Genomic DNA, 23386 nt, shown 5'->3' with positions numbered 1-23386 from the left:
GAACCGCATACGATAGTTGCTTTCTGTCATCTGGGAGCACTTTCACCTTTCAAATCATATCGGTCAGGTTGCAGTAGGCTGTATCACTTGTCAGTGTCAAAAAAGTTAGGTCTGGAGTGGTGGCGAGTTTATTCTTTCAAAAATTGTCGCAGCGAGCAGAGCTCCTTGAAAAGTACAAAATAAAAAATAAAAATTAAATTCCTCTCATTGAGTCGTTGTGTTCCGTGTCGAGCAAAATACTTGATTTTCGCCATCCAGCAAGCGCGTGTCTCGTTTTTATTTAGATCCGTATATCCCAAGTCCCCGACCCCGGTCCCCAAGAAGACACCTAGATTCCCCAAGAATCTAATACCCCTGCCAATAGCCACAAAGAGCGATATTCCGTAAGTCTATCATATCTATCATAGCGAACCCAATCGCCACCAAACAGATTTTGTGCGTAGAAAAAAAAAAGTGCTCCGTCATCATGGTCACCGACTCGAAACTTAGTGCCTCCAAGTCCAACACCAAGGAGGCTCAGTGCCAGCACTCGGGCAGCGATGAGCCCAAGCAGGAGCCAACTCCCGTGGCCACCCCGAAGAGCGGTCGCGTGGGCATTTTCAACGCCGAGGACTTCCTCTCCCGTGCCCAGATGAACGACAAGATCAATAACATTCTCCGTTCGCCGACCAAGCCCCCAAATGGTGTGCGCCAGCGTTCCGTCTACACCAACAATAATCCCTCACCGGTAATTATGCAATTTTTCTTTTCATATTTGTACATACATATACATATATAATTTTTTCATCGGATGAAAAAATGTTCACCGTAAGATCTGACAGTGACAGCTGTCAAAAAAATGTGCATGTCATGGTGTTATTTTCACAGTGTTGCAGTGTCTTATTACAAATGAAGTTAATGAGCTACTAGACTATTTTAAAGGGCTTTAAAACATTTTGGGCCTAATTTTGCGAATAAAAAACCAGTCTTTTGTGAAAATGTGATTTTATTGCGAGTATAAGTTGCATAGAAAGACCAATCCTTTAGTTATACCTTTAGAAGAGTGATAATCGTGAAAAATTTTCCAAATGGGTAGACACAGAATACAGAAGCAAAAATCATGGCCCAGATCTACCAAAGGGTTCGCATCTAGAATTCTTGCTCCTTAACCTTTGTAGTTCTTAAAACAAGTGATTATAAATTATTTGTAATACCATGATATTATCCTTTTTAGCAGGCCACCGTGCGCGTCGTACCCCATCTGGGTGCGCGTCTAAGTAGCCTTTCACTGGGCGCCGGCAGCTCCGGCAGCGGCATAGAGCGCGGTAGCAGCAGCACCAGCTTGGGTACCTCCACCAGTGTGGGCACCAATACGGGCGTCATCGCTAAGGAGAGCTCTTGCCAGACCAGCGGCAGCAGCCGCCCATTCCTGCAACTGGGCGTGCACCCGCACCCCTCTGCTCATGCTTCGTTCGCCGCCATTGCCCCAGTGGTCGGTGGCTTTGATCCGGTGGCCCTGGAGATGGATGCCGGTAATATAACACGCAGCGGAAAAGCACTGACTGGGCGCTTCAATGCCGGCTTTGGCTTCGAGACCGAGGGCGCCTTCTGCATGGTAAGGCTATAGGGCTTTCCTTGTTGAACTTTTTTAAAAGTTTCCCGTTCAGCCGCAGGCTCATCACACTCAGCAGTTCCCGGCCCCGATGCCGCCACCGCCCTACGCTCTGGGCCGTGTGAGCTCACGTACTTTCGAGTTCGAAAACAGCACTCCGCCGCCGTGCCCCGGCTCCGGACCGATCGCCATGTCCAATGGCACTATTCAGCTGCGTCTGCGCGAGGGTGTGCGGTAAGTCGGGAGAATATATGTCTGGTTGGTCCATAGCCTAAGCATGATACTTGCAGCATTGACATGACCTTGGACAAAGCCGTGCGCGTCCTTAACCAGCGCAGCATGGTGGCTATCGCCTTGTCGCGCAACTGCAGCAACTCGGCTCTCATCCATCCCAATGGACGCATCTTGCAGAGCGGCTCCAAGGTGGAGATTGTGACTTATGACGGCATGAAGGCCAATAACTTTGTGTGAGTGGAGAACTTTAATATCTAATTATGAATCCCATTCATTATTTACAAGTTCAATGGGAAAGTTCCTTAATTAATCCCTGAAAAGAGCCCAATTGTAAAGAGTATCCTCTGAAACGTATTTCTATTGTTTTCCAGTCGCTATGCTAAAATGTGGTACAAGGGCGTCAGCTTCACCAGCGAGTCGTGCGCTCTCATCTATCTGGTGGACACAGCCGGAACACGCACCACCACCGACACCTTTACGGACCTGACCAAGGACTATACACTAGCAGTGTTCTACGAGTAAGCCATCTCCACACTCTACACACTGGGCGGCACCAGATTGCCAAAATCACATTTCGAACAATGTTTCTAATTAAACCTCTCCCACGCAGTGACTCGCGCCACGGCCCATCCTTTTTGCAGGATGCCCACGATGTAGTTTCCAACTCCACCTACAACTGTGCCGAGGACGGCACTGAGGTGTACGACATCAATGGATTCCGCATCACGCAGGCGGCTGACGGACTGGTGAAGGTTACTCGCCAGCACAACAAGTGCTTGATTCGCACTAGCCCGGGCAATGGATCGGCCACTCTGACCACTCCAGGCATCCATTGCACGGCCTCGTTGGGCAAGACCTCCCACCTGTTTGTTCGGTGAGTAGTTGTTGCATTTCTCCCAGACGAGATGCTCCTTTTGAGTGCAAGCCAAGCGTAAATTGCCCTAATTAATCTAGAAAAGCAATTATAATTAAGAACATTTTATCCCCATTTCTAGTCGTAACGAGAAGCGCATGCATTTCGACGGATCCTGTTTCATAGTACGCAACGCCGGACACTCGGCCGGATTCAATGAGAACAACCTGCTGATTGTCTACTAAGTAACGCTCGCAACATGGGAAGTGTCCTGGCGGGCTGGTCCCGGGCCCACCAGTCCCGTCCGGGCAATGCAATCCGCCCCATAATCACACACAAGACACCATCACAGACACACAACAGACACAGACTCAAACGTCGACCAAGACACCTACAGCCCACAAAACCCAATTCAACAACAACAATTCACAAGAAAACAATGAATCACAAATACCGGGCCTCGGCGTGGAGAGGGATCAGAACACAGTAGAAGTAAAGTACAAAAAAAAAAGTGAAAGCTTGACAAAGGTCACCAAAAACCAAACAAAAAATAACTATTAGTCTAGTGATAAAATGCATTTAAAGAGACGGCTCGAAAAAGGGCGCGAGCAACCAAAATTAAGCCAACCCACGGTGCCGCACGCCGTGGGCTGTAGCTCTTCGATTGCTCGACGTAGGCGCAACACAACCACCAAGGAATTAGTTTTTAGTCTTCCTAGTCACGTATTCCACGAAACGAACTCAATCCTCGATAATCTTATCTTTATACGCAGACAGTTATTCTGTAGTGATAAGCAGGATATCCAATTCCATGACTGCTTGAGACGCTGGCCGAGACGCAAAGTCGTCGATCGTGTCGTGATCGTTAAGCCCCAAAAAAAAAAAGTATTCGTTTCGCGTTTTTCCCTCATGTTTCGGCTTAAAAAAAACCTCTAAATTATTTCTTAACTTTTCAAAATTGTTCTAATCCAAGCAATATCCTCAGCGAAATCCCCATAAGGCTAAAAATTTAAAAACCCTCCTTCAAAATGGACGTATTGCGTAAATAAAAAAAATAAATTATAAATAGTTCGATATATCAAAATTAAGCACTGAACAAAGTGTCAAACAACAAAAAGGCTACCTGTGCACCCTGACCGTCCTGACCCGGGGACGAGTTCTTTGGCGTTACGTTCGGATAGCGTAACGCCAGTGTCAGTTTAGTTAGTTCTAAGTTATTAGTTAATCAAGCAACGTTATGCAATCCAAACATGTTCATCCCCACCCAATTACCGATTAACAATTATATCTAATTACAAAGACACACGACGACACTCGACCATCTAATGGACACGGGTCGAAAGTGAATTCAAGTCATTTTCAGTGTTCAGAAGAATGCTAAAATTTCCAAGTGTAGTATGAAACCATCTGGTTGAGAATACACTACCCAGCATGCCACATGCAATACACTATAACAGCTACACTAATATAACACAACACAAAATACACACAGTTAAGCAAACACACTGACACTCGAATACCTGGCGCTGCGCCCGCCCGTTGGCAGGTGCGCAGAATGCTTTATTCTTATTTAAGAACCCTATCGAAAAAGTGAGCTATTGTTACTAAAAAAAAGGAATACTATTTAATTAAATTAGTTTACGCGACACTCGTCTACAAGAGGCAGATGCCGAACGACAATGAGAAATGTGTTAGCCTTACAACAGTCTCCATGACCCAAAATTTGTCAACATGTAGAACGAAATTTATGTGTACAAAAATCGATTTAAAAAAGTCATAAATGGTAATCTTAAAAAGCAAGTACATGTCTTTCATTTGTGGTTTCTGGGCGGTAATTTCCTTACAACCACTCTGTAATTGTTTTACAACATCCTGGAGGCCTCTCACCCTAAGATATATGGCACCATAAAGGCCCATCCGACTTGGAGGAAACAAATTTAATTAGGATTAAGAAAATAATCCAGCTTTGGGGGGGGATATGAAAATTATAAATAGAAGAATTCTATGGGCTTTACCTGCAAACAAATCCAAAAGCACAAGGATATGGGATCGGCAGTCATGCAGACTAAACTTTCCAACAAACTTAACCTGGAGTTGCCTTTTGATATGGCGGAGGATGTGGCGGCAGCAGCACGAGGCGGCGGCGGCAGTGGCGTTGGCTGTTGATAGAGATTATTGGATAATGGATGGCGGAACTACAATGTGCCACGTCTGTCTCTGTCATAGGAAGAAAGTTCATGGTCCATGGTTAGAGAGAGAGTTACAACAGAAAAGAAAGGGCACAGAGCAGCAATATGGTGAGGATAAGCAAATATAGGAGCGAGTGGTGAATGCGAGTGTGCGAAGCCACAGCAAGGATACACAAAGCGGCAGTGAGTATTTTCCGGTAGCAGCTGCTGTTTTCAAAAAATATACATCTAAAAATGTCTTTATTCTAGTGCAAAGTGCTGCGAACCAAAATGAACCCCCCCAAATATGTTGCCAGTTAACTTCCAGAAGTCTTCCAGAACGGAACAAAGGACCCCACCCACATATGTATGGCATATTCAATGCTTACGCTTGCGTGACTTGTTGTGTGAAAGTCGCAGGAGGTTCGAAGGGGGGATCCGGATCTGTAAACGAGGGACGAGACCGTAGGACCTCGTCGCCATTTGCCTCTCGCACCCGTACCCAACATCAAACGCTTTTCACACTTAATTGGGCGTAAAATTAAATCAGAATTGATTAAAACACTTGAATGCCAGCATCAGCAGAGGCAGCACCACCACCAGCCAGAGTAACTCCTAGGCTGGTCCCGCCTGGACTCTCCTCTCCTCTTGGCCAAAAAAGTCTAAACATAAACAAAGTTTTTCGGTTTTCATTTTTCCAGCTGACGCATGGCACGTAGCCGGAGTTTTTCTTCTCGAATTCCAAGCTTCGAGTATCCGAAGGAAAAGTGTCGCCATCCCTGCCAAAGTCGAGCATTAATTGCTGAGGGAAGAAGCAACTGCCCCGACTTGTCTTCGACTTTCTACTTTGCAAAGTTTATCAAATTCAATTTCCGGCTGAAAATGAAGCGGAGTGGGCGTAGCACCCTACAGCCCAGGCAAAGGCAAAGACGAAGGAATCGGCAAGGACAAGGGCATCAATTTTTCAGCATTACCGTCTAATGGGGCCTCAATTATGGCAACCCTCTACCAGTCCTCCACCGGTTATACATACACATTAATACATATTCAATTAGGCTTCATTCAGGCACTCATAAATTCTCGGATGGGTTCGTTTCACCTGCATTCCTTTCCGTTCTGGCCGAGCAGCAATTCAATGGCCGATTCGATTTCCGGCCATTTATTACTGGTCAAAAAGGAGTGCTGCAAATGGCAGAAGCCTCAATAATTGCATTTTAACCAGGTTACAGGTCTTGGGTTTTAATCTGATGGGAAATGTATGAGCTCCGGAAAGAGGCGTCGGCTTACTCGGATATACACATACATCAAAGTTAAAGAGACTCCATCCGTCAGAAGAACTTCAAACGGATGCCGGGCTGACAAACTCCTTTGGGGGCGAAAGTGGCTCATCCGAAATGTTTATACAAACATTTATATAAGCCCGCTGTCATCTCAACAAGGTGACGGCAATCAAATCAATCAGTCGCACCACCTGAACGTCTCAAAGTAAGCCCTCAACCTGGCTCTTATCCTTGAAACGGGATGAGACGAAACCCTTCCTGACATCGGATCTGTGTATGTATTTTTGGCGAGTGCAGTGGGCGTGGATGATGATGATGATTTCCTCGAATGACAACTTGCGATGTCGCACCGCAATTCATAAATTATTTATCAACTCGCAAGCTGATTGCACATCCGAAGTAATTACACAAATTAAAAGCAAATCGTAGTCTTGGCTTTTACCTCAAATGCAGGACGCACTTTGAGTTGACTAATTGAATGATGGCATGGACCGAGGAAACTCAGGAACTCCATTAATTTTCCCCTTCAATCCACTCAGTTTTCATTAGGATTAAGAGAAGCAGCGGCCAGCGACTGGCATTGTTCAGTTCAACGAAAATACATTAAAATTGTGTACACAACTCGCCAAAAGTTCGCCAGCAATAACAATTGAATTGTAACAACAAGCCCCAGTCAACATTATTATAATTGCGTTTAATTAAGCCGCCGAGTAAATCCGCTCAGCACTCTAATTTAAATTGACAGTTGAATAAAAACAAGAGTGAAAATGAAAAAGCCCTTTTATCCATAGCCCGAGTTGAGGGCCAAATATTTTTGCTGTAAGCCACTTGGCTTCTGGCAACTGGCTATTCGCTGGCAAATATAACAAACGAATGGGCGGTCGAGTGCGGGGCAAAAAGCTTTACAAATGGCCAAAAGGATACTCCAATAACCAAAGTTTCGGGTTGATGAACAGGAGGCTTGCTAAATTGTCCAATATTTGCAAACACACACAGCAGCAGCAGTAGTAGTAGACCTCATACAATTGCAATGTGGAGCGTCTGATATGAAAGTTTCGGCATGGCTTGTGGCCAGAAATGTTTTGTTTTGGCCATGGCCCTGCTTAAGTTTGCCAACAAACCCGGGCAGATGTCACCCACAATCCGGGTGTGTGCGGTCTATGGCGTCAATGGTGTACGACTATGTGCGCTAGGTTTTGTGAATTATTCTGAGAATTTCCAAGGCAACTCCTAATTAACCAGCTGCCATTCGCACAGCCTCCAATGCATGAAATCCTTTCAAATGCAAACCCGAAATACTCATTATTTCTCATTAAAATTCATCAGCATATTGTCTCTGCTGCCAGCCATTCAGGTTCAGGTTTTACTCCTCCACCCCAGGGTATGCTGTTTTCAGTAAACGTTGCTTTTTTTTTTTTCTCAATTGCCGATTTAATTAAGTCTAATGGTAAAATGTTGCGCAATTAAGTTGCTGTCGGTTGGTATTCATTTTTATTATTTTTTGGAGGCCCATTTAAGGGGAGCACTCACGTGCTACCAGGGTCAGCCCTGAGTAAAACATTTTTTGGCCCACATAATGTAAAGTGAATGCAAATCGAATTACCGATAACGACAAAGTCTCCCAGAACTGTTAACACCTGGGCCGAAATTCGTTCTACTTTCTTTAATGAACATTTTGTTGATTAGATCTGGCTAGAAACTGTAGCATACTTTTTTGAACAGGTGGCTTTTGAAGATAATATTAAGGACGCTTTTGTCTTTAAATTCTGTAGGTTTCTGGCTAAACAGAACTCATATGTATTCTTAGAAATATGTGCTCAAATGTTTTTTTTAAAAGAACTTCTAGTACAGAGTTTACTTTTCAGAAAAGACAATTAGTATTCAGATATTCCAGGAATACAGTCCCACAAACTATTGGTTTTAAAGCTCAAGTATCTTAATTGATATTTTAAATCCACATTATTGCTGACAAAATCAAGCTAGCGGTGCACTTTAATAGGTTATGCGGTGTCGGGTGTTAGATACAATCAATTTTAGCAATAGCATCCCCGTTTTAATAGCTGCTAGACACAAAGATACATTACGTTACGGATACTTAGCTAAACATGCCATTTGCTTATCTGCGGAATAGCTGATTCGTTACTTACATGATGGGCGAGGCCATTGGTGTGGCTACCAGTGTCCGATGCTCCTGCAGATACTTCACTTGACTTGGCGCTGACGGATTTGGTGGCGGTGGCGGTTGTGGGAACCGCAGGACTATTTGCAGAGTCCTGGCAATAGGTGGTGCATCTGCCAGAGGCAAGGGGCAGGGGAGAGGCCGGCGGGGTGGGTTGTTGTGGAAGTGAGGGGCCCGTTCTGTTGCGTAAACGGGCCAAAGCACTCCGTAGACCCTCCGTATTGTCTTTGTGTGGCCCCTGTCCAAATGAAATGCATCCGCAGACCAAATCCTCCTCCTCGGCCTTCCGCGAATCGCTCCCAGCTAGATTTAAACTCTCCCAAAGCAATGTTCCTGGTGAATTTCACGTTAGTTTAGGCGGCTTTCGGTTAAAGACCTCAATCCACTGGCCGTAAAGTTTGCAAAATCCAAACCCAAAGTTGACAAGCTCAGAAGTTTCTGCTTAAAAACTTGTACCGGTGCCAAAGTTTAGATGCACTTTAAATTTTATTTAAATGATCCAATTCTGAAAGAGAAACAAAGAGATACATTGTAGTTGAATGGATTTTCATGGAATTGGACCAAAGCCAATTGGATCCTATTCGAAGCTGTGGCTTACCCAACAAACCTGCCCCAAAAAGTTGCAATTAATTGGTTACATCTGGCAAACAGAAAAGCTACTGCGGCTGCAACCGAATATTAGTCGGCAAAGCCAAACAATTGAGGGCTCAAATTTTGTATTCCCCCCTATTATTTTTTGTTTTCCAGGGACTTTTGAGGGCAAAACTTCTGGGTAGGGTAACTGCTGGGGAAGTTGAACAAAAGAGCGTTGAGGTTTTTTTTTTGATGATGGTGCCGGAGGTGGAAAAGTGAAACATAATTTCCGACACACAATTAAAATCATGGCCCAAAGGGACCCTCCGACCGTATTTCATATTCCGCCCACAGCCCCGTACAGGGGGCTGGCAGTTGGGCTCTTGGCCCTGTTGCTGCCGTTGCCATTTTTGTTGTGCATATGAGCCCCCCAAGGCTGTCAGAGGAGACGGTTACGGGTGTGGGTGTGAGTATACAAGGCATACAAGGCAATGTGTCACCAAGAAGTAAGGGTAAGACACAGCTTTATAGGGTCAACAGCAGGGCGAACTTTGTATGCCCTTGTATGTATTCATTACAACAATATTTGGCAAAGACTTGTTTTTACTTTAACCTTTAAATACTTAATAATATTTAAATCAACAAATAAACAATGCTTTTTTTTTGTTAAATAAAAAATCATATACATATTTCAATGGGGATACATTTTTTGCCTTTCAAACCAATTGATTGGCATTTCCCCCACACAATTGAAAGACTTTCTTTTTTTTTGGGGGGAGGGGCTGCAAGACCAAAAGCTGTGAATGGAAAATGAGTTTCCTTTCGCTCGGACGCATATGAAAATTGTCGATACATCAAAATTCGTTCGGAAATCCTTTCATCGGCATCAGGACTAGCCACAGAGCCTTTTTCCGTTGGCTGGATTCAATCTGGTGACGGGCATTCTTTGCCAACAATATTTTTGGCCAACAAATACCAGAGATCCAAGTGCTACTCAAAGGACATGTGTTACTTATTTATAAATTCAAATCCCCAACTAGTCGAACATTGTGCCATAAATAAGGAGAGGAACTTAAACTGTTAAAGGATGCTCTCGGAGTCATTCAAAACAAATGTAAATTTACCGAAATAATCAAAGAAAATTGCGCCCCGGGGGATTTGTGGTTCCTCTGCAGACATTTGTGAAGCCCCTAAGCCGTGGACTTAGTCCTAAGTCCTTGAACTACAATTCTGAGCGAAGAGGCCGGCGGACCACGCCCCGTCTCCGCCCTTCCATGGTAAACAGGTGTATGGTATGCAAATGGCCAAAGTCATTAAAATGTTGCTTCTGATAATAATGATTTATGGCGAAATACGAAAGGAGAAACATCAGCAAGGCAACGTTGGCAATGACAGGCTCGAGATGCGGCTCTTGGAGCTCGGTTGTTAGTTGGCCGAAGCCAGAGGAATGTTTTGGTCAGCAGAAGGCCAATAAACATGGCCATAAAAGCCCTCGTTTTTTTCCAGCTTTTCATAATGTGTGGCAGAGAACAAGGGAAACCATTGTAAACGAAATAATTTTCTGGCTTTTTCTGTTTAAAAAACTTTTCTGCAATCTCATCATTCTGACTCGAAATGGGAGTATGGTGTGTGGAGTGTGTGTGTTTGGGGGCCCGCCTCAAAAGCAATTTAGTCGCTGGCTACGGCCAGCAGCAATTATTTTCTCATATTACGTATACGCAACGCGTGCCCAATGCGCTGTTAGCAGATTTATTCTTCCATTATAAGGAAAACAATTTTCTATTACTCTGCTGACTTTTCGTATTAAAACTGAGAGAACACAAAACAAAAACAGGAGGCAGAAGCTGACACAAATTGTTTCTCAGCATTATTTACATAATTTTTATAAAAAAAAAAGAAACAGACAAACACACCAAAAAAAGACAAGAAAATGTGGCATGAAATGACAACAGAATTCTCATTAAAAGCTAGGAGATTGTGCGGCAAATTAAGTTTGCCGCCGCTACAGGCGCAACTGGACTCCCAAGTGGTCATCAAATCAATTTTCCAGGAGGCGGAGTTGGCGGTGGGGTGTGGGTTGTGGGAGAAGAAAAATATGTCCTCCAAACATTTGCATTCATATTGAGGTCTCGTCTCCAGAGGCAAAACATTAAGCATTGTGGCTTTTTTCCGGCCTCTCAGCAAATCCCGCATGTGTAAACACATACTGTAATTGATTTCCTCGACTCGGCTGGGCTCAGCTCGTCACATCATCACTCATACGCACCGTGGCCGGCGGCAATGCCACGGCAAGGCAGGTAAAATCATCATAACAATTATGATTATTATAATAATCATAAATAATCATCATAATGATTATGATTGCCAGACACCAGTAATCATCCTTTTGCATTTCAGCAGATTTTCACGCTTTTCCGCACATTGATTATTTACGTTTGAATTTGATTGATGCTCGCTTCCGTACTCCGCCGTCCTGATAAAAATTATTCCACCGATAATATTACTAATTTACAACGCAAAGAACCAAAGAATCGTTTCACCGATTGGATATTACCTATGATGTCAGCCCATAAATCAACCAGCGGAAAGTTTTTGCTTTTGTTTCACGTAAAATGAATCATAAATGCGACAAAAAAAATAATAACTGGGAATTAATCACTTTTCAACGATGCAATCGAATACAAATGCTTTAATTATTGAATTAATTCAACAGCTCGAATTATGCTGCTTAAATAGAGTAAAGCATTTTCCCGATAGACTCTGTAAAGGCATTAAATTAGTGAGAGTAATTAAATTTAGAATGTGCATAAATTTTAATTATGGCGCTAAAAGGATTTCAATAAATTTCTCCGCCCCACGAGCTGTGGCATTTTATTTAGTTTGAAGTTCAGCTTTGATGTGGGTTCTGGCCCGTCTAATAGGTACTTCATTAACTAGATATAGACTCTATAGAGTAGGCCAACTTTTGTCTGCCGTCTGGTGTCGGGCTGATGGGCTCGTAACTTTATTTTCTCGCATCGGGTGGGCCATGGGAGGGCCCTTGGGAGAATTGGCCACAAAGACATTGACGAGAGGACTACAATAGTCGTCATACCACAACAGGACATACACATCCCCAACCCCGATTCGCGACCAGAGTCAAAGTCACAGAGTCCCACTCACTAAACATCAAAAACATTCGTTAAGGCGTGGCTTTGTTTGTACGATTTCCAGTTCAATGATTAGGCCAACATATCAGCACCAGATACGGCCAGCTCATCGACAATGCCCACTCACACTCCCCAGAGCAATCGATACCGGAATAAAAGTCGAAAAGGATGTGCAAGTCCTTTGAGCCTCTTCATTAAAGCAGCGAGCCGTCGGTCGTGAATAAATGCGTAAGACCGCTGAACAGAAACTTTGACGTAAATTTCATTATTACACAATTTTCACAACCTAATCCGGAAAAATAATAAAAAAGAAAAGTAAGACCCGAAAGGAGGAAAAGAAAAAAGCTCAATGAATGAAGCTGTCAATCAACGTGAGGAACGAAACATCATTATCGACAGGCTCGCGATGAGTCCTCACATTCTCAGTCCTCGGTCCAGAGCAGCTTATCCTTTTTGTGGTAAGGCTCGGCACTCAATCGGCCAGAAGGTCACCTGGACAACAGATTCGATTATCCTGTCAAGTGGGAGTGCTTAAGGATCCATTGAAACAGTGTTCCTCTGTTGGCGGTCGCTTTTGCCTTCTCTTAAGGGGAGGGTAAGGTCAAATCATGCGAAAAAAGCCATGTTTTTGTGATTTTTTCCCTGACGACACAGTTAATATTTATTTATTCAACCAACGGTATATTAAAGTATGACATTAGAAGAATGTTTAATAAAATTCTTACAAAAAAATATTTAAAAATATGGCAATGGTAGCAATTGTCCGGACGTGTCGCCAAAAAAAGTTGAATTGCGGTGCCCCTCATAACTCGGTGCTGGATCATTTGTAATCAAAAAATGAAAATTCATTCGTTAGATAATAGTTCGCCCCAGGTAACGCTGTAAAGGTTTTTTGAAAATTGCAAAGTTTTTAATTTTTTTGAAGACTTTGAAGTGAAAAACTCAATTTTTTGGGAAAAAATCGGTTAATTTGTCATTGCGAAATCAAAACTATGAACAAAAAAAAAAAAAACTCGACAGCGTTACCTCGTAAAATATGTACAGAAATAGTGTTTAAAATTTCAAAAGGATCGGTGCAGTAGTTTTGAAGTTATGAGGGGCACCGACTTTGAAAACGTGAGTTGTGGGAAAAACGCTTTAAAGTTTTAAACACAAAAAAATCCAGTGTAAAACGTTAATAAGCAACTTCGTCAATAACTAATAACTTCGTCAATTTTGCTTTAATTGACTTGAAATTTTGACACAATATTCTTCAGATATTATGCATTCAATTTAAAAAATAAAAAAAAAATTAAAAAAAAAAAAATTTAATACCTTACCCTCCCCTTAATGAGAGTCCACTTTGTTGGTTGACCACCTGGATATACTGAAAAAAATTCTATATCCATCGAGCTATCTTGATTAATTTATATTTGATTTTAAATGTCCTGACGGTAGCTTGACATGAAAGTAATGAACCCGCTGCCGGGGATTCCTTTCTCTGCAATTGGCCGCTCCCCTCCCGAAAGGGCGAAAAAGCAATAAGGGGTCGCTTTTTAACTGCTGCATGCCAAAAGGCATCCACTTGCCATTGTGGGGAGTCGTACCCCTGTTGCACAGCCCTCTGGCTGCGGCCAAGACCAAAAGTCATTGGCCGGGACAAAAGCTGCACTGCAACAGGAGCATGAATAAGTCAATGTCTGCAGTGTCATTCGAGGGGCAGTGGCAGGACAACCCCGCTATAGAGCCATATCCATTTGACAGCGCCCAAGTCCTGGCATAGTGTTTCTGCAGAAAAACTTTCGACATTGAGTTATAAGTATTTTCTGCTTGGCTGTTGTTTAATCAAGCCTGAAATAGTCCAATCGTTGTCGGATATACATATATAATATCTTCAAGCCAAACATGGTTAGGTTGTTGACTTGTCTTCGACTTCAACCGCAACTACATTTAAGAAATACGCTTCGAAATAAAAATTTTATCAGCAAGACATAGAGAATAGCATTCATGGACTACGCGTCGTATACGCAATTATATAACCTTAATTATTTAAATACAATTCCAACTGCTGGCGAAATAAGCAGAAGACAGGGATTTGCATAAAATGTCAGAGACAACCTGGAGAACAAGTGCAACAAAATCCCTGTAAAAGAATATTTGAAAAGGGGGAATGTCTCATGAATACTATTTGCTTTCTTAATTCACAATCAGTGCTTCTCCACCTTAATTAACGTTATTCAAACTGGTAAGTCTTTATCTGGAACGCAAACGATAAGAACGATGGTAGAATTTCAAAGGCAAAACATCTGGCAGCCAATTAGCGTAATCCAGTTAGCTCCGGGGCCAAAAATTTTGAAGCAATTATCGTGACAAGTGAACTGGAGCTACACACATGCCCGGCCAGACACAACAACAACTGATTGATGCGGCACCTGGGCCATTGGAATGGGGGAAGGATTTTTGAGGCAGAAGAAATCAGCTCATCCTGTGCTTGGGCCTGGGCTTGGGCCTGTTCCAGTGCCAGTGCCAGGTCCTGTGGTGTCTGCTCATAAATCACAAACGAATCAGCGAACGCTTCAAATGACTTCATTAAAAAGCGGCATACACGCAGCCAGGGAAACGCAGAAAGCAGCTACACAGAGAAAAATAAAGGGTCCTATTAGGCAGAATACTGATTTATTACAGGAGTAACCTTTCAACTTGATGTGATTTTATAAATAGATAAATAAAAAAAAAAAGTAAACAGAAACAATTGACATTTACAAAAATGGTATTTTCCATAGTTCAAAGTTGAGAAGCTATTTGGTTTTTTTTTGTGGCAGACTCGCCTTGTCAGCAGGCTCAGTCAAGTGTATACAAGGATATCGGAGAGAAGAGGAGCTGGAGCATGAGATACACTCACTCTGCTCTCTATTATCTATATCCAACCACCCTAGAGGCTCATCCCTTGTGTCGCCACGCCGATTCGCTCGGAGTCGCTATTAGCAAGGACTCGAACGAATTCGATGAAATCCCAGCCCTTTGTCTTCTCAAAAACACACGCAGATGGGAAAGTTTCCCAAGATTTTCTCAGCACCTCCGCCCAAGGACTTGAACTTTTGCCGTGACATTTTCCAGCATTGTAAACAATTGTCGGCAATCCGTTCTTCAGAGTCGGGGGAGTCCTGAAAACTTGCTTGAAAATCTATTCAAATTATAGCTAAACAGGAGCCTAATTGGAGCCAAAATGTTTGAGTAATGTCCTCAGGCAATCAATACGTTGGTGGGGGGGGAAAATGGATCAAGGTGGGCGAGTTAAAATCCAAGGCTATTGGAGGGGGAAAAAAATCCTGACACGAATCTGGCAATTGTAAAAATCTTTTCTTTTTCTTTAAAAGCAAAGGATCAAGAAAAGCCCTGCAGTAGCCAACTACTTGGAGGAACCTTAACTGGAAAAGTTTTCTACCAGTTTTCACCAGTTTCTGTTTTGTTTTGCTTCTTTGTTTTCTTTTATTATTCCCTTCGTGTTCCACTTCCTTGCGTGCGCTTTGTTCGCTCCACATCCTGCCACTGATTTGCCGCTATTGTGTCATTGTCCAAATTTTATTATGACCCACAAAAGTAAACGGAAAAAAATAAGGAAGGACTCGGCTTTCGGGGGTAGCCTGTGTGGTACGGGCCCATTGTCTCATAAAGGAAATTCTTTACGGCATCCAGCAGCGGCCAAGTGGGCCGCATAAGGGGCCTAATGGGAGGCTTATGATAATCGGCTTGGTCAACGACCTGTTAGCCCCGCGAATTAATCTTTTAAGAGCCAACTTCGGCGATAGTGCGCCCGTCAGTCACTAACTATAGAAAAATAATCTAAAATTGCCCTCGAAATCAATAAACAAAAACGACCATGTGTATTCCAATTTGAAAGTTCCAAATTGACAATTTAGTTTCGGCCGAAAGTTGCTCCCCTTGGTTACAGCAAACTTTTTGTTTAAAACTTTTAATTGATTTGCAATAAATATGGGCGGCCAACCAGGCCAGAAGAAGGCCAAAATATCGGAACACAATTTCAAGCAAAAAGGCCACACAGCACAGGACTTGTTTATTGGATTCGGAATTTCCATAAATCCCCCCACATGATACAAAAAGTGTATGGTTTTTGTTGGTTTGGCTGGATTTTATTTTTAATTCAATGCTTCATAGACAGGCGGACCAACTTAAATGTCTGCGTACAACTGACACGCCTCCATTAAGTATGCAAACATTTCACGTGTTCGCATCCCGCCGCCTCACAACTCCCGCCCGTACTCACATATTCCGCTTTATTTTCCAGCAGGCTGGTGTACGGAAATTGCACGATTCTCAAATACGATTTGCATTCGCTGTTGGGTTTATTAAAAATTATATAATTTTATTTTTAGCCTGGCTAAGGCTAGGCAAAGGGAACAGAACAGGCCGAGAGATAGACGCGCACCAAGACACACACGCACACAGACATAGACACGCGGCCCCGTTTTACTCCAAGCACATATTTGTACATTTGTTGTTCCTCCTAGAACCTAGAACCGTTATGCTATGCGGGCACTCTGGACTTTTTACTTTCTCTGTTGAAGAGCGAGCACGACCAAAGACTTCGAGCGTTGAAACGCGACTGAGGCTTTGGCAGCGGCATCGGCTCAGCCATGCTACATGGGGCACCAGAGAAAGTGGAGAGTGCACAGTGGTTCATCCATCTTTCACAGTCTATAAACCCACATGGCGTATGATTAATATTTTTTGTAAATTAAGTGTTTCTTATTTAATATATTACCTTAAGTCCTTAATATTTAAAATAAGGGTAAAATGTAGAAAAAGCCTACACTGCGTATGATTGATATTTTCTTTGCGAGTCAAAGCCAACATGGCGTATGAGTAATATTATCTTTAGAACCACTGTGTCCAATAAGGAGACCCAAAATGAACGCGCCACAATGAGAGAAAGGGCGGCCAATAGGGAGAGGGTGAGGACGCGCGAATTTGGGTCCAAAGGAAAGCGGGAAAGCAAGAAGAAGCAGCAGCTGACACATATTTCGCTTTGTTTTGGTTGTGGGAGCCGGCACTTCTCTCATCGCCAGTCTGCGCCTGCGCTGCGCTCCGCCTCCGCCGCCTCGTCGTGCTCCCTCCATTTGGTGGCCAACAAGGCATCAATAAAAAGCCAAAATTGTAGTTTAAACTGCTGGCGTGGAAGGCCACTCGGAAACTCGGCGTATTTTTCTTTTTGTAGCACAGATTTCGGATCCTCTCCGGCTTTCTCCCAATAACGGGCGTGTTCATTCTATCGATTTCCTTTTGACCAATATTCCGGTGAACGCTTTGTTTACGAATTTGTGGGCCACAAGGCATCAATGAATAAAAGAGCGTGGCAGTGAGTGAATGAATGCAGGAGAGTAAATGGCACACACACACACACACAGACATAGATTGGGGGAAAACCCGTAACTTTAGCTTGCTCTTCCCGCATTTAGGTTGAATGACACTGAGCCTACGATACAGCCCCGCGCCGCCCGCCCAGTCTCCGCCCGACCCATTATTGCATTTCCCGTTTTATGGCACATGTTTTGCACGTTGTCCTCCTTTCCAAGCGGGATGCTGTGTGTGTATGTGTGTGTGTGGGTGGAGCACGTCATCGTTATCTAATGCACATGCAAGTGCGAGGCACCCGCAGGGCCTATAACTGTAAGTGAGCAAGTTTAGCAGACTTAACGGCGGTGTTGGCTTGTGCGCTAGGGTTCTAATTTGGTTGGCCAGTGTAATAAGACATTATCTTCGAATTGCCGCCTGGAAGTATGCAATTATTATTGAAAGCAGCAATTAGTTTAATGCGATAACTTTTTGTTACGATAGTTATTCCGGTGCAATCGAATGGCCAAAACACACACTTGACCAAAAGTAAACAAACTGCCGGCACAAAAAAAGCATACAAATAAAAACAACTAAAAATGGTCAACAAAAGAACGGTGACCAAGCTAAATAATTCAGTTAGTGCGGCAAGTGCTTTGTACTAGAACGGTATTAAAGCCCGGCTTGGTGAACTTTGTTCCACACTTGCCGACTGGCTAGAAGCAACAGCAGGTGAAACAAAGGTGTCATCGTAAACATTTGAAAAAAAGAGGAACAACATTTCAGAATGAGCAGCGAAACGGAGGAGAAAAGAGCCAAGGTACGGATTGCAAATATTGTATCTAACACCGTAGTTTAAAATCTAGATGTAACTTTCACTCGGAGAATGTGGGAGCCCTTTAAATAAATCATAAATCCAGAATGAGATTTATTTAAGTCCATATATCTATAACAAATAATGATGTCAAACCTTAGTGGCAAGTCTATTTCAAACCTCTTTAGTTACAAGACATTTTTTTCAGTGTGCCCTAAGGGATCCAATTAATTTCCCTCATATCTTGTTGGTCAAGTTCAGAATTATGTTAAGTTTAAACGGAAGTTATATAGGCATTCTTGACGCCCAATCCATAATGAAAAGAGAACCCCCTCACACCTCAGACGTTACCTGCCACTCGGTTATCCGATCTATGAGAACCGCCAGATAAGATAGCGCATAGGTGAGCGTAGGTGCCAGAGAGAGATATGGAAATCGGCAACATTATCGAAGGTATACTTTAGCAGAACTATTGCTGCCGGAGGCGATCAGTTGCGCGTTAGCCGGCCGAGCGAGCGGTTGGCCCTAGAATCTTGACCAGGAGGAATATCCGGAACCCGGTGGAATGAGTGGCTCGGAGAAGAACGTGCGGCGGCGCGTCATTACGCCGACCAGTGATCCGCATAATACGGATCCCCTCCTCAGACCCCGCAGCTCGCAGCAGTATGAGGTAAGCAGTCCGGTTTTGGGATCCTTGATTAGATTGCCCACTTTCGATTTGGGGTGCGGTACGTCGGGCTAATCGCCGGCCATCAGGGTTTTAAACATTTCGAAATTCCTCGCCTATTGATTATATATTGTATTTGGCGGCACCAGTGCACCCACTTATCTGGCGGCGAGTCGTTAATTAACCCACTGCGGAAACCCTTGAGATAGTGGCTCCGTATTAGTTGCCCTAGTTGCACACCCCGTTTATCTAGACGTCTGGGGTTTCGGGTTTGGTATGGTTTGGCGCAGCTAAAAGACGACCATTTCTAGTAGCCAATTCGATTTTCGGTGGCAACAGCCAGGGACTGCGACATTTTTATTAGAGTGCCTGCCTAACTGCCGTCAGATAAGATACGAAACTGATGGATTAAATCTAACATTCGACTTCGATACACCTGGACGATTCCAATGGCGAAACTGAGTCACGTCTCCAGAGTCAGACATGGGTATCGAGTATCTACAAGTATATGGACGTGGTTAAACCCCGCTCTATTTCAATAAACCCCGAAACCACCACCATTCCTGGGTACAACAAATAACTTATCTGTTACTGAACTGATGTACATATATTTTGATGTATTTTCTAATTCGTATCTTTATTTCCATACAGACCCAACCCAATGGCTGTGAGCGAGCCTTTATCCAGCACAACAAAATCAAGTGGTACTGGGCACCCGCTTTCTTTGGATTCTGGCTGCTCTTGTACGTCACCATCTCGATCCCCGCCTGCCATCACCTGCCCCGCCCTCTTACCATTCAGGATGAGGCCAAGCACCCGGATCAGTTTATTGCCGAGCGGGCGGAGAACAATCTGCGGGATCTGGTGAGCCTGGGACCCCGTGTCGTGGGCAGTCGCACCAACGAGATGGCCGCCTTGAAACTCCTCTCTGAGAAAACTCACAAAATCAAGTCTGGAACAGCCAACGAAATCGAGGTTGATGTACAAGTTGCTTCTGGCAGCTATGTCCATTGGTCTATGGTCAACATGTACCAAAGCATCCAAAACATTGTGGTCAAGGTTAGCCCCAGGGGAACCAACAGTACCACTTGGCTATTGGTGAACAGCCATTACGACTCGGTGCCAGCGGGTCCTGGTGCCGGCGACGATGCCTCCATGGTGGCCACAATGATGGAGGTACTCCGTGTTTTGGTTAACTCCGAGAAGCCCCTGAAGAATCCCGTGGTGTTCCTGTTCAACGGAGCTGAGGAGAACCCTCTACAGGCTTCCCATGCATTCATCACCCAGCACAAGTGGGCCAAATACTGCAAGTAGGTGACCAAATTTGACTATAAATTGTGGCCTTCTTAAAAATAGAATTATATTATTTCAGAGCTCTTATTAACCTCGATTCCTGCGGCAATGGCGGTCGGGAGATTCTCTTCCAATCGGGTCCCAATCACCCCTGGCTGATGAAGAATTACAGACGCGCCATTAAGCATCCTTATGCCTCCACCATGGGCGAGGAGATGTTCCAAAACAACATGATTCCCTCGGACACCGATTTCCGTATCTTCCGCGATCATGGTGCTGTTCCTGGACTGGATATGGCTTATACATACAATGGATATGTTTACCACACGCGTCACGACAAGGCTGAGATCTTTCCCAGAGGTAGTCTCCAGCATACTGGTGATAATCTGCTGGCTTTGGTCAGGGAGATTGCGAATTCTCCCGAGTTGGAAGACTCTTCGGTAGGTTTAGTAAAGAAAAGATAAAATTTATAAACTAATATGATCTTTTCTCTCAGAAATATGCCGAAGGACACACCATCTACTTCGATGTGATGGGCTGGTTCTTGGTCTTCTACACTGAAACCGAAGGAGTAATCTTCAATGTGATTGTGTCCCTGGCGGCCATTGGTCTTATTGGTTTCGCCTTCAAGCTGATGTCCGTGAGCTCTGGCATTCGTCTGGAGAAGATCCTGAAGCGGGTGTTGCACACTTTCTTTGTGAACTTGCTGTCTGTACTGGTGTCGGCTATTATACCAGTTCTTCTGGGTCTGTTCATGGACGCTGTACATCTGCCAATGTCCTGGTTCTCGAACTCTTGGCTCATCTTGGGCCTATACTTCACCACCTTTTTCTTTGGATTTGCCATTGTGCCAGCTATGTACTTCCACTGGACCAAGTTTGTAAGTAAAAGAGACTATAGATGGGAAATGAGATTTAAATAATATATATAAACGTTTTCAGGACAAGCTGCCCATCGGCCAGAGAGTTCAGATCTTGCTGCACTGCCATTGCTTGCTTTTGGCTATTCTTACTCTGATATTCACCATTTGTGGCATCCGTTCTGTTTTCGTTCTGACTCTGAGCTGTCTGTTCTACACTGTGGGTCTGATCGTCAACATTGCCACCAAACTGCACAGCAAAGGTTGGATAAATATGGATATACATTTTTAATATTTATTAACCTTTTCTTGATGTCCTTTACAGATGTCGCCTGGGTCATTCCTCACATTGTTTGCCTTATTCCGCCCTTTGTTTTCTTTGCCTATTTCTCGCACGGATTCTTTACCACTTTTATTCCCATGTTCGGTCGCTTCGGGGAGAATCTTAACCCGGATTTGGCCGTGGCTATTTTCAGCGTAGCTGTTGGCTTCCTCTGCTGCGGCTTTATCCTCCCAGTCCTGCAGTTGTTCAACAAATCCAAGACAATCATCTGTGGTCTGCTCGGCATTACCGCGATTTGCTTTATCATTGCACTAACTCCCGCTGGATTCCCCTATCGCCCGGAGACCAATGTTCAGCGTTTCGCAGTTCTGGTAAGTTAGAAATTGTGCTAATTTTATTTGCAAATGTATATAATTTGTCTATTTTTTATCTTTAGCACGCCAAGCGTACTTTCCATGACGCCGACAACAAAATTCGTCGCCAAGAATCCGGTTACTTCATCATGCCCCAGGACAGACGCACTTACACCGTTAAAAGTGGGTTATTACTTTATATTTATAGGAAAGAAAAAATCAATAATTTAATATATTTTAGATGATGTTATCAACATGACTCTTGCCCAAAGAATTGGAGATGATTGCGAAAAGGAAATCAATTGTGGGCTTCCCTTATACAACCAGCGTTGGCACAAAACTAGGTAAGTTTTAATATTACAAAAAAAATGGCATTGGAAAAACTCTTGTTTCAATAATTATTACAGAAAGAACAGCTTATGGATTCCCGCCTCGGAGCCAATTCTGGGCGATGATCTGCCAACCGTCAAGGTGATCTCCAAGAAAGAACTTTCCGCCACAAAGATTCGCTATGACATGACATTAACTGGTCCCAATCACATGGCTGTTTTTGTTCAGCCTTTGAATGGAGCTTTTATCACAAACTGGTCCTTCCATCAGGTGAGTTATTATTAAATATATATTGAATGAAATCTTAGTTAAATATTTATGAATTCCAGGCTCCTTTGCGTTTGAGATTTGACCCGCCCTACTTCATTTACTTCTCCTGGGGTGTCAATGGAGATCCCCTCAAGTTCTGGATAGAACTAGAGGTAGGTTATTCATTAAACCTTTTGAATCCATATTATATATTAAAATTTTTAGAAACCCAATGGAAACTTCAACTCCTCCACTCTGGAGCTAGGCCTGGGAGGACACTGGACCCACCACAAGGACATGTTGACACCTGATTTTAAGAAATTCCTTGACAGTTTCCCTAAATACACAGATGCCACACCATGGCCGGCTTCATTTGAGAGCTGGATCTACTAGATTATGAAAATATGTAGATTTTATTATTGTTAAGTAAAGAAACAGACAAATATTGAGACAATTCGATATCTTTTTGGAACAAATATGAATGGAAAATTATGATTGATTGCGCCACATCGATGTCACATCGAATGGCTTATTTGATATTATTTATCAAGCTTTTACAGTAGTTAATCCTTTAGGCTTAGCGGGTAATATGAAAGCGTTTTGATTAAAATTTTAATTTTAAAAAGCGTAAGTGTAGAACTGTCATATTTAGAGAAGGACTTTGGCTCTCGCACAATTTATTGGCCAACATAAGATTAGACAAGAAAAGAAAGCTTCCTTCAGGCGGAGCCGAAGTTGATAAACCCCTGACAGTTAGGTGCCAGTTTATGTTATAAGATAGGGGTGTTTTTTTTAAATTATTTATATTAAAAAATAGTATTGAATAGGTACCAAAAGTTTTAAAATGTAAAAGAATACGCAAAAAACGGTCTAACTTTACTTCTAGAGACCTTTTCAGGGTGCAGGGGACAGCAGGTGGTTTCTCTTATCAGTATATGTTATCGTTTTTAGTACCAAAGAAAAAAAAAAAGATTAAAATCATATTATCGCACAATTTTGAGCAATAAATGATCCATGAAGCTGATATTCTTGAGAGCAGGCTTAGTTCTAAGGAGATTGAGTTACGGTGCGGTTGCCTCTCGAGTGTGTGTTTTAAAATTCCTATACTAGTAATATAATTTAAAAATTTTAAAGGCATGGGGATCATTCATTATAGTCATCATTCATTATCTATAAAATA

The 23386-nt window shown here is 43.2% G+C and overlaps 3 protein-coding genes across 5 annotated transcripts in view; 2 read left to right on the top strand and 1 right to left on the bottom strand.

Moving 5' to 3' along the window:
• Rgk1 (Rad, Gem/Kir family member 1) overlaps positions 1-8634 on the bottom strand; it is a 39413-nt gene extending 30779 nt beyond the window's left edge. Inside the window, exons 1-2 of the mRNA XM_017232264.3 lie at positions 8274-8634; positions 4694-4837 (exon numbers count right to left, since the gene is read on the bottom strand). Coding sequence (XP_017087753.2) covers positions 4694-4738 — 45 coding nt within the window. The 5' untranslated portion in view covers positions 4739-4837; positions 8274-8634. The remainder of the gene's footprint in view (positions 1-4693; positions 4838-8273) is intronic.
• Positions 107-4478, top strand: fest (wurstfest). Of its 2 annotated transcripts, none has more exons than XM_070277923.1 (8): positions 107-383; positions 444-727; positions 1217-1594; positions 1647-1825; positions 1882-2058; positions 2197-2343; positions 2436-2699; positions 2821-4478. In XM_070277923.1, the coding sequence occupies exons 2-8, from the start codon at positions 467-469 to the stop codon at positions 2921-2923; spliced, it is 1509 nt and encodes a 502-aa protein (XP_070134024.1). In that variant the 5' UTR covers positions 107-383; positions 444-466; the 3' UTR covers positions 2924-4478. The 2 variants fall into 2 exon arrangements, with proteins under 2 accessions (XP_070134024.1, XP_070134022.1); XM_070277921.1 differs by having other exon boundaries at positions 110-383; positions 1214-1594.
• Positions 8635-17907: 9273 nt separating the features above from the next.
• Positions 17908-22665, top strand: LOC108119217 (endoplasmic reticulum metallopeptidase 1). 2 transcript variants are annotated; one of them, XM_017232298.3, is made up of 11 exons: positions 17908-18178; positions 19491-20149; positions 20212-20572; positions 20629-21012; positions 21074-21254; positions 21317-21645; positions 21711-21810; positions 21869-21971; positions 22035-22227; positions 22287-22379; positions 22432-22665. In XM_017232298.3, exons 1-11 carry the CDS (start codon positions 18146-18148, stop codon positions 22597-22599), a joined length of 2604 nt encoding a protein of 867 aa, XP_017087787.2. In that variant the 5' UTR covers positions 17908-18145; the 3' UTR covers positions 22600-22665. The 2 variants fall into 2 exon arrangements, with proteins under 2 accessions (XP_017087787.2, XP_017087786.2); XM_017232297.3 differs by lacking the exon at positions 17908-18178 and adding an exon at positions 18666-18842.
• Positions 22666-23386: the final 721 nt, after the last annotated feature.

Source organism: Drosophila bipectinata, chromosome 2R (genome assembly GCF_030179905.1).
Source record: "Drosophila bipectinata strain 14024-0381.07 chromosome 2R, DbipHiC1v2, whole genome shotgun sequence".
Lineage (NCBI taxonomy): Eukaryota > Metazoa > Arthropoda > Insecta > Diptera > Drosophilidae > Drosophila > Drosophila bipectinata.
This window is presented reverse-complemented; position numbering and strand designations above follow the sequence as displayed.

Bases quoted from the DNA above. Each gene is read 5' to 3' on its own strand.
- fest (XM_070277921.1), top strand. From the start codon at position 467: ATGGTCACCGACTCGAAACTTAGTGCCTCCAAGTCCAACACCAAGGAG. The intron at 1,826-1,881 runs GTAAGTCGGGAG...TGATACTTGCAG, and splicing joins CGTCTGCGCGAGGGTGTGCG to CATTGACATGACCTTGGACA. The intron at 2,344-2,435 runs GTAAGCCATCTC...TCTCCCACGCAG, and splicing joins ACACTAGCAGTGTTCTACGA to TGACTCGCGCCACGGCCCAT.
- LOC108119217 (XM_017232297.3), top strand. From the start codon at position 18,738: ATGAGTGGCTCGGAGAAGAACGTGCGGCGGCGCGTCATTACGCCGACC. The intron at 20,150-20,211 runs GTAGGTGACCAA...ATATTATTTCAG, and splicing joins AAGTGGGCCAAATACTGCAA to AGCTCTTATTAACCTCGATT. The intron at 21,255-21,316 runs GTTGGATAAATA...TGTCCTTTACAG, and splicing joins CACCAAACTGCACAGCAAAG to ATGTCGCCTGGGTCATTCCT.